This window comes from Ctenopharyngodon idella, chromosome 6, assembly GCF_019924925.1.
Source record: "Ctenopharyngodon idella isolate HZGC_01 chromosome 6, HZGC01, whole genome shotgun sequence".
Taxonomy (NCBI): Eukaryota; Metazoa; Chordata; class Actinopteri; order Cypriniformes; family Xenocyprididae; genus Ctenopharyngodon; species Ctenopharyngodon idella.
The window spans coordinates 2,448,018-2,458,935 of record NC_067225.1 but is presented as its reverse complement, the minus strand read 5'-3'; the positions used below and the strand labels follow the sequence as shown (position 1 = coordinate 2,458,935).

The window sequence follows — 10,918 nt, the reverse complement described above, 5'->3', positions numbered from 1 at the left end:
TATCAAAAGTGGTCCAAGGAATGAACAGTGGTGAACTAGTGACAGGGTCATGGGTGGCCAAGGCTCATTGATGCACGTGGGGAGTGAAGGCTGGCCCGTGTGGTCCGATCCAACAGACGAGCTACTATAGCTCAAATTGCTCAAGAAGTTCTGATAGAAAGGTGTTCGAATACATAGTGCATCACAGTTTGTTGTGTATAGGGCTGCATAGCTGCAGACCAGTCAGGGTGCCCATGCTGACCCCTGTCTACCACCGCAGTAAGCATCAGAACTGGACCATGGAGCAATGGAAGAAGGTGGCCTAATCTAATGAATAACGTTTTCTTTTACATCACGTGGATGGCCGGGTGCATGTGCGTCACTTATCTGAGGAACACATGGCACCAGGATGCACTATGGGAAGAAGGCAAGCCGGCGGAGGCAGTGTGATGCTTTGGGCAATGTTCTGCTGGGAAACCTTGGGTCCTGCCATTCATATGGATGTTACTTTGATATGTACCACCTACCTAAGCATTGTTGCAGACCATGTACACCCTTTCATGGAAACAGTATTTTCCTTGGTGGCTGTGGCCTCTTTCAGCAGGATAATGCGCCCTGCCACAAAGCAAAAATGGTTCAGGAATTGTTTGAGTAGCACAACAATGAGTTTGAGGTGTTGACTTTGCCTCCAAATTCCCCAGATCTCAATCCATTCGAGTATCCGTGGGATGGGCTGAACAAACAAGTTCAATCCATGGAGGCCCCACCTCGCAGTTTACAGGACTTAAAGGGTTAGTTCACCCAAAAATGAAAATAATGTAATTTATTACTCACCCTCATGCCGTTCCACACCCGTAAGACCTTCATTAATCTTCAGAATGCAAATTGAGATATTTTTGCTGACATCCGATGGCTCAGTGAGGCCTGCATTCACAGCAATGACATTTCCTCTCTCAAGATCCATAAATGTATTAAGAACATATTTAAATCAGTTCATGTGAGTACAGTGGTTCAATATTAGTATTATAAAGCAACGAGAATATTTTTGGTGCGCCAAAAAAACAAAATAACGACTTATATAGTGATGGCGATTTCAAAACACTGCTTCACGAAGCTTCGGAGCATTATGAATCAGCGTGTCGAATCAGCAGTTCGGAGCACCAAAGTCACGTGATTTCAGCAGTTTGGCAGTTTGACACGCGATCCGAATCATGACACGCTGATTCATAACGCTCCGAATCTTCCTGAAGCAGTGTTTTGAAATCGGCCATCACTATGTAAGTCGTTATTTTGTTTTTTTGGTGCACCAAAAATATTCTCGTCGCTTTATAATATTAATATTAAACCACTGTACTCACATGAACTAATTTAAATATGTTTTTAGTACATTAATGGATCTTGAGAGAGGAAATGTCATTGCTGGCTATGGAGGCCTCACTGAGCCATTGGATTTCAACAAAAATATCTTAATTTGTGTTCCGAAGATTAACGAAGGTCTTACGGGTGTGGAACGGGCAGGAGGGTGAGTAATAAATAACATTATTTTCATTTTTGGGTGAACTAACCCTTTAAAGGATCTGCTGCGAACATCTTGGTGCCAGATACCACAGCACACCTTCAGGAGTCTAGTGGAGTCCATGCCTCGACGGGTCAGGGCTGTTTTGGCAGCAAAAGGGGGGCCAACACAATATTAGGAAGCTGGTCATAATGTTATGCCTGATCTATATACATATATATATATAATGAATCAAGGACGTAGTAAAGGCATTTGATCTGGATTTGTTTGAACTTTAAGCTCTCCAGAATGAGAACAAACTTGGTTTAGTCACAGGACATATAAGTTATATAAGTTAGAATATTCAAAAAATATGTAAATTATAAATGTGAAATAGAAGCTTCTAGATTAGTGGTGTCTGACTTTTAGATGTTACTGTATGTGCTGTAGTTGTGCAATGAAAGTGATTAAACACTGAGTAATTCCTGACATCATGATTCTATTGTAAACGTGTTTCTGGGAAACCTCATAAACGGTGTGATCAATACATACACACTCACAGTGAGTTGGCACTTTAATTCTTTGATTTAAATAGTTGTAAACCTTACTATTAAGAGTTGCCATCCTGGTTTAATTATGGAGGGGGGGAGGGGGGATAAAAGAGAAAATTAAAATATAGGGTAAATTAGGATTTAAAAAAGACTTTTAACAAGCTGTTCGTAATTATGGTAGTAGCCTACTTTTAAAGGTTAATAACCATTTCGAGTATTTAACTATTTGTTAACTGTCAATTTAATTATATTTTCCATCATCGCATAAGTGATAAAGGGGTTGCTTTTACATAATCATTTTTTACTCTGTAAAATTCTTATAAATTAAGGACACTGTACATTGTGTTCATACCATACCAGGAGATGGATTACACATTAACTCATCTGAACATTTTTTAAACATTTCTCAAGCTCTAGAAAAAAAAAAAAAAAAAAAAAAAAAAATCCTCTTGAGCAAAACCAGGCGCTGAATGTCATTAAATAAAATCTCTGCAGGATTGAAAGACAGACGTGATGCACTAGAGCCGCCTGCTGGTCAACAGCGCTATTTACACATTATAATATATTTTTAAATAATTTATTTAATATTTTTTAAATAATTATTTTATTTAATTATTATGCAAGCTAGATGTCAGAAAATTTCTATATGTTCCACAATGGCCTACAATTAAATACCTTTTTTTTAAATGATGAGACGTTTATTAATTGCCGTTATCGCAGATGATAAAACTGCATCAGCCTTTCCTCTGGATTTTGTTCTAAAGTTAAACTGATTTCCGGTTAATGTCCCTTCTAGCGAATCAGTTCTAATATTCCGAGTCACATGACCTGTCTTGTGAGCAAAGCGGAAGAGAATGCGGCGGTGCAGTGGTGAGATGGCGGAGAATCTCACATGACAGAGTTATTAATTATCAAAGTTTAATGAAATGATCAGATTTAATTACTGTCAAGATGCCGCTGTTGACTCAGAATAAGCGAATAGAGCGCGTGAACTCAGTCGCAGAACTCTTCAGCAAATACCCGCATCTGAAGGTACAAAATAATATTCAAAAATAGTAATCCGATAGCCACTTTAATATTCTAAGTAATATAATACGGAAGTATGAATGCACAGACTGTAATACATAGACCCTCTTTCACTTTATATTTAAAAACTCGTGATGTACGAGATAAACAGGTAGAAAATAGAAATCATTCAAATAAAACCTTAAATATCAATGTATTTATTTTTAGTATGTATATATATATATATATATATATATATATATATATATATAATAAACAGGTTTCTTCTAATAATGCTCTTATTTTTTGCATGCAGTGTTCATCATGAACTCATTAATTAGCTCATATACAGACTACATGCAATGTCTGTATAATTTTATACATTTATTTTTCATATTTCAGTTATTGTAACTATTTAAATGAATTGTAAAAATGTATAATAATTTTTAAAAAAAACTAAAAATGTAAACTTGAATTCCTATATGCATCTTAATGTTAAAAACATTCATATCCATCGTTTTTTTTTTTTTTTTTTTTCATTGTTTAAATACAGTACATATAGTCATTTGACAGTAGAGGACGTCTATGTGGTTTTGACACATTGATGTGTCTGTCTCAGGAAAGTGCGAAGCAGTTTGTGTCCAGCAGTCCAGAGTCTGTGGACCCTAAACAGCTCCTGTACATCCAGCAGCGAGAGTTTGCATCCACCACACCAGCGGACAGTGAGTGTGTGCCGATGATCTGATGAGCTCCTGCCATGTGTCAATCAAATGGACACTGATGTTTCTCTTTCCTCAGATTCTGTCTCTATCCTGGGCTCCGATGATGCCACAACATGCCATTTAGTCGTGCTCCGACACACAGGTAACACAAAACCTTCATCAAATCAATATCTGATGCCATTTTACTGTACGTTTGTGTGTCTGATCCTGTATTTATTCTGTTCTGAAGGCAGTGGAGCGACTTGCCTTGCACACTGTGATGGTTCCAGCACATGGACTGAAGTTCCTCTCATAGTCAATGCTGTGACCTCTAAAAGTAACCCTGTTAAAGAGGGCAGGTGCTGTAGATCATCATGCATCACCAACTCCACTGGGTTTATCAAATATAAAGGACTTTAGGAGTGTCTGCATGATTTAATGTGGGTGTTTGTGTCTTCAGACTGGAGCTGCATCTTGCTGGGGGTTTTGATGACGACAGAAAGACCTCTCACTCACTCAGCCTTAGTATTCTGGGTACGTTGTGTACAAATGTGCAATGAAGACGAAACATTCACTGTGAGATCAAAATATGAGATGGAATGTTTTGCTTTACAGCTGCCTTTCAAAAACAGAAGGAAGACATTCACCTGGAGACGTGCTGCATCACAGGTCAGAGGAGCGTTTGTGTCATTTACTGTCAGGACATGCCAAATTCTGAAGTTTCTCTTATGCTGCCTTCACGTTCTTTCTGAATTATCTTTTCCCCCCTGAGTTTCCCAGGGGGAAAAATGCACATGAACGCCCTCTCATGTCGAAACTTGAATGCGATATGCTCATAATCACGACTTCAGAAGTGGGAATTATCAAATTTCCTATAGCACGTGAAGGTAGCATTAGTCAATTCACCTTAAAGGGGCTATATGTAGAATTCAGAAACCCTTGTTATTAACGACACCGTTGGCCATTAAGTGAACTGCAGCCAGCAACTTGCTGCTCGTGCTCACGTAACGTACAAGAGACTGAACGTGATTCAAGGTCCCGATATACTCATGGCGAAGTAAGAAAGTAAAAAACTTTTGCAGTGATATACTGTTAGCAAATATCCTGACGCCGCCCACGCTACTGAGAGCGACGTTTAGATGAATATGTAAATATATGCTGAGCACTTTCTTCTCAATAACAAAGTAAACACACAACAAAAATAACAGCGATGAGAAAACAGCAGTTAAGAAAGCATCTGATCATAGTGATGTGGATATATTTTCAGCAGCTCTGAGATTCATCGGCATCATGTCGACGGATGAGGTCATTAAAATTACATGATAGTTTGATTATAAAGTATATTTGAGATTATAGACTATATATATCTGACCATGTGAGCCTATAGTTTGCAGTAATCCCTTTTCTTTGCATGACACTTGAATAGCTCTTTCTGCATTATTGGCGTAAATGTCATATCCATGATGATATGACGTTTACGTTTTCCCGGCAAAAACTTCCCAAGTCCTTCACGTAAAAATCAGTCGACAGGCTTTCATAGACAACCTAGGAAATCATAGAAGGTCTCGTTTTTTTTAAGGTTCGTTAAAAGTTGTTCAAACATTGGCATTAAAATTTTAAAAACGATTAATACATGAAATTCTCACATGTAGCCCATTTAAAGGGATAGTTCACTCTTAAAATGTAAACCTGTGTAATTTTGTCCTTTCTGTTGACCACAACAGAAAAATTTTCGTATGATGAAAGCTCATAGTGACCACATTCAAAAAAAAAGCACTGGAAAATTTGTCACTACAATTTATGCACTATTTTCCAAATCATCTGAGGTCAAATTATGCTTTATGAGAGGAACAGACACAAATTTAAGTCATTATTCATGGAAAATTGTTCCTTTCTTCAGCAGCTTTGCTAATGTAAGATACTGCAAAAAAGATTTTTGCAGTAAAATATCCAAAAACCACTAAGCCGGTGTTATATATTTTGTTCACTTGAGTACTTACAATATCCCAAATGTTTCCAACTATTTGTAAATCGTGAGAAAATTGCAATTTTAACCAAGGCTCCGGGACGTGTGAGGAGTCGCCTGTCAATTGCGTCATACCCGCGTTAACCCTCGGTCTGCCTCGGTTTCCGGTTTTATTTTGTAGAAACCATGGAAACACCAAAGACGCTTTAATATATTACATGTTTTAATAGACAAGGGAACAACTGTTTGGTTACATTTATAGACAGAAAACTAATTGTTGTTATATAGCTCAACAAGTTTAGTCTTATTGTTTAAATCTGATTTTCTTGATTTTTTTGCGAGTACCATGCTTTTAAAATGCCTCAGAGAAAAACAGTATTTTGTGAAGTAGCTAACATAGCATAATCAGATGCAGCTTTATTTTTAGTAACAGTAATACAGCATTTTCTCCATCATACAATACGTTTTAAAATGAATTTCATGCGATTTATCAACATAAGCCATCCAGTATTTAATATGATATTCTAAAATCGATCTAGCTTACTGCAGTGTGTCTCAAACAAGTGTCTGACATCAGCCGCCGAGCGAACGCACAGAGTAACGTTATAACATCATTTTCAACACGCTCAAATGTATCTAATATGATAAACAGAGCTGCATTACCTCATACTCATGACCGGAAAAACGGAAGCGGTGCCGGCGACTGTGGCATAATAAAAGTTCCGCTGCCCATGAGGCGTGTGTTGCGCAATCGCTCCAGCGGCCTCGTTCAGCTCCCACAACACTCGGTCCTGCTCTGCTTCATACTACAGTAACGTTAATAATCGCATCCATGAACGTGATTTCTTCCTGAGTTCTATCCCGATTGTTTCCACCGGCTATGATGTGAAGACCACATGTCCCAAGATTCCGTGCTCAAACTTGCCGTCATCAAGCTACGCCTTTGTTCTGAATAGGCCTCTAGCGACCTCTAGCGGACAGAAATTTTACATATTGCATCTTAAAATAACGGCTTAAATGTGCCGTTGACACATTGCATTTTATTCAGTTTTTTGGGTCTGTTCTTCACACAGAGCTGTTGTATGACTTCAGAAAACTCTGAAATGTAGTGCATGATAACATACCTGCAATGCATAAATGCATAACATAATTATGTTTCTTCAGACATGAATGATGTCATCACAGAGGGGATTCATCGGCCCGTGGTGTATGGGATAGGTACAGTGTAACTTCTCTGAATATCACCTTCTCTTCATGATGTTATCTAAGTTGTGAATTTGCATTATGAATTGAATGTAATGAAAGAGAAATACAGGGTGTTGCACAATAATGTAAAAAAACACTAAATAGACACATTTTTCGATGTCCTCACCGGTTTCACACAACAATAAACATAAAGTCTGACCAGTGCAGTCAAATTGTGATTTTTCGGAAAAATATTGTGATTGTAATTTAAAATATTTTTTTAAGGTCCAGGTTTTTGCTTGTTTAGCCAAAATTTGTGTGATGAAATTTTTTTGGCTAATAAAATAATAATAATAATTATAATTATATTTATTATTATTTTTTAATGATTATTATTATTACTAAATATATTATTATACATTTCTCTATAAAATAAAAAAGTGTTTGTTAAAAATATTAATTTATTATTAATTATTTAAATGAGTAATTAAGAAAAATAATATAATAACATTATTTTATAGTAAAACTGTTATTAATTTCTTTATTTTCTAGTGTTAATCCAACAAGCTTTTTATTTTGGTGGAAAACCACAGGAGCCTTAAAGCTTCTCTTCTGTTGTGTAAACCGCTAGTTTATAGGCATTTCTTGTTACAAGCCATATCAGTTTTATTTCCATCAATTATGCAGCTTTACACGTGAGTGTTTCTGTCTGAATGCAGGTGTTAACGTTAAAACGGGTCACGTGTTTCCAGCATCGTTTGCATGTCGAGGACCGGCGGAGGAGCTCCGATCTGCACGCACCTTCTCTGGTGGACAGGTACATAGATGAAGCTGTCCTGCAATGGCCAAATGTAGCGAATGTAGCATTATAAACTGCATGACTGCATGATGCTGACCAATCAGAATCTGAGTAGTCAAACTGATGCACCGTAACTAATTGTTATATAAAAATTGGTGTGTGTTATTGACAGATGGTTGAAGTGTATGATTCCAGCAGAGAGCTTGTAAAAATTGGCCCGTGCAGATGGACGCCAAACAATGACATGGGCTTCTGGCTGTCTCAAGATGATAAAACCATCCTACAGGTCTGAAAGCCCATCAAATATATGAAAGTTTGCATATATGCTTTTGTTGAGTATATTTGATACATCAGGTTTTTATTCCTCATATAGTGTGATATAGTGAGAATATGGAGGAAAAAAAACAGTTGTTTTATTCAGAGGAGCAAACTGAGCAAAAATATGCAATTTGGTGCAGATGCTGATATTTTATGGACAAAAAGTAAGTATAATTCTGATGCTTGTATTGTAAATCACTGATTTCTTGATAAAAGTATAGCAGATACTTTCATAAAATGCATATAAATATCAATATCTGCCAATATGTTTCAAAATGTCTTGGTAAAATGATATTTAAATGCTTAGTTTTATGATCAAAGCTCTAGTTTTAAAACATAATGCAATACAATGATGATTGACAGATGAAAGCCTTCCTCAAAAGCCTGATGATCATATTTGAGACTCACATTTGAACATGATTTTTCTATAAATTGATGTCTGGATAGTGGATAAGCAAGTAAACCTCACTTCTTCAGTCCAGTGAGTGTTCACCTTGAAATATAATATAAAAGTTATTCTTAAAGGATTAGTTCACTTTCATATAAAATTTTCCTGATAATTTACTCACCCCCATGTCATCCAAGATGTTCATGTCTTTCTTTCTTCAGTCAAAAAGAAATTAAGGTTTTTGATGAAAACATTACAGGATTATTCTCCTTATAATGGACTTCAATGGCCTCCAAACAGTTGAAGGTCAAAATTACAGTTTCAGTGCAGCTTCAAAGGGCTTTAAATGATACCAGACGAGGAATAAGGGTCTTATCTAGCGAAATGATCGGTCATTTTCAAAAAAAATGTAAATGTATATGCTTTATATAAACAAATGATCGCCTTCCAAGTGCTTCCGCCAAAACCGTACTTTCGAATTCTTCAAAAAGCTTACGCTGTATGTCCTACGCCTTCCCTATTCTACTTACGGTAAAAATGGAACTGGCGCTGCATTCGTTCCATAAGTTGAATAGGGAAGGCATAGGACATACAGCGTAAGCTTTTTGAAGAATACGATTTACGATTTTGAAGATACAGATTTCACTGCAAGAAGACATGTGCATCACAAGCTTAAAGGTGGATGTTCGTACAATTATATTAAAATACTTTTACTTGATAAAAAAAAGAAGCTCTGCTTATTTAACTCATTTCTCGTCTGGTTTGTCCATCAGTTTTTGTCCACGTCCCCGTACGCAGAACCTCCTCACTTTGTCCAGCACATCAAATCCACCATCCAGTTCCTGCTGGATCATCCGAGTGCAGACGTGCTGTTTCCGGGCCGACAGCCGCAGCTCTACCGCCGCTCTGAAGAGGGCCACTGGAAGAGAGTCTAAAACGCTGACCTCTGTGACCCACTGAAAGCCAACCAAAGGCCTTTGACCATCTGCCGGTTAAAGTAGAAGCTCCTTTACTCTGATCTGAAGCCTGCTGTGAAGGTGATTTCTATGCAGAGTGAAATATCTGATGATGGTTTTACTCATGTGTCATTGATAAACTTTTCAAAGACTGCACCTGCCGGCCTTTAAATAGAAACAGGAGCCTATTAACTCTTTTATTTCTATTTTGTTTCATATATGTTATGTATGTCAATGCAAATGTGTATATGCATCATAAGACATGTCTTTTATTTTTAACTAATATGATGTTGTGTTGTTTTCTTCCTAACATCCAGCTGCTTCTCATTTGCTCTTTATGAATTCATTTGAGAAACTGTAAATACTGTATGTTTATGTCCTTTGAGGAGAAATAAGAGAATTAAAATTCTGATACCAGAGGAAACATGATGTTTTATATATTGAGACCTTTATATAATTATTTTTTTTATTTTTTATTTAACCAGGAAAGACTCACTGAGATTAAAAATCTCTTTCACAGGAGTGACCTGGCCAAAATGAGCAGCAATACAATTAGTTTCAACACAGACTTACACAGTACAAACAAAATTAAAAACAATTACATTTCATTGAATCAACTTCCATTTGCCGAATGACTATTTTAAATTGATCCAAAGACAACAAATTTTGTAACTTCAGTCTCGATTGAAGGTGATTCCAGTCAAACGGGGCTGCATACACAAAAGCCTTCTTACCTAATTCAGAGCTAGCAAAAGGAACAGAAAGAATTTAACAGTTTTGAGAACGTAGAAAATATTTCTCAACAGTTATAATAATAACAATGAATTCACCTTTAGGAAGAAATAGAATTATATCTTCTTTTTATTGACAGATTTTAGAAATGTGCCATATGAATTACTAAAGTACAGCATATCTGTATTTAAAATGTATGATAGGCTATTTAACTTTTCGGCAATAATTTGAACAATGAAATGAATCAATTCATTGTTTTGGTCAACAGAAATTATAATTCATGTATTATAAGGTGCTACATATGAATGTAACATTTATAATGGTAACACTTTAGGATCCAATTCTCACTGTTAACTAGTTGCATATTAGCTTGCATATTACTAGTATATTGGCTGTTTATTAGTACTTATAAAGCACATATTAATGCCTTATTCTGCATGACCATATTCGACATCTCTTAATCCTACCAATACCTAAACTTACCTACCTTACTAACTATTAATAAGCAGTAATTAGGAGTTTATTGAGGCAAAAGTCGTAGTTAATAGTTAGTTAATAGTGAGAATTGGACCCTAAACTAAAAATTATTAATTATGTATAAGTTTTTGCCATCTGTTAACTAAAGCATACAGACTGAATCACCAGAATTGCAATGGTTTGTACATTTTGAGAATGGTTTGGGAAGACATAGGCAATATCTTCCTTTGTTGTTTATTTTAAATATTTTGACTGAATTTTCATTTTGAACCACAGAACAAAAATAAAACAAAACTTTGATTAATAATAAAGGTTTCCATACCTTCCACTCGCTTAATTACATTCTCCAGGAAGTGACATCATTTT

General features: G+C 36.2%; 1 protein-coding gene across 3 annotated transcripts; it reads left to right on the top strand.

The window, feature by feature from the left end:
- Nucleotides 1–2,833: 2,833 nt before the first annotated feature.
- On the top strand, nucleotides 2,834–9,767 carry ntan1 (N-terminal asparagine amidase). Of its 3 annotated transcripts, none has more exons than XM_051897598.1 (11): nucleotides 2,834–3,057; nucleotides 3,650–3,752; nucleotides 3,829–3,894; nucleotides 3,982–4,090; nucleotides 4,192–4,265; nucleotides 4,347–4,400; nucleotides 6,862–6,915; nucleotides 7,602–7,699; nucleotides 7,854–7,967; nucleotides 8,055–8,163; nucleotides 8,363–9,209. In XM_051897598.1, exons 1-11 carry the CDS (start codon nucleotides 2,977–2,979, stop codon nucleotides 8,398–8,400), a joined length of 900 nt encoding a protein of 299 aa, XP_051753558.1. In that variant the 5' UTR covers nucleotides 2,834–2,976; the 3' UTR covers nucleotides 8,401–9,209. The 3 variants fall into 3 exon arrangements, with proteins under 3 accessions (XP_051753558.1, XP_051753556.1, XP_051753557.1); XM_051897596.1 differs by having other exon boundaries at nucleotides 2,835–3,057; nucleotides 9,161–9,767; XM_051897597.1 differs by lacking the exon at nucleotides 8,055–8,163 and having other exon boundaries at nucleotides 2,841–3,057; nucleotides 9,161–9,767.
- Nucleotides 9,768–10,918: the final 1,151 nt, after the last annotated feature.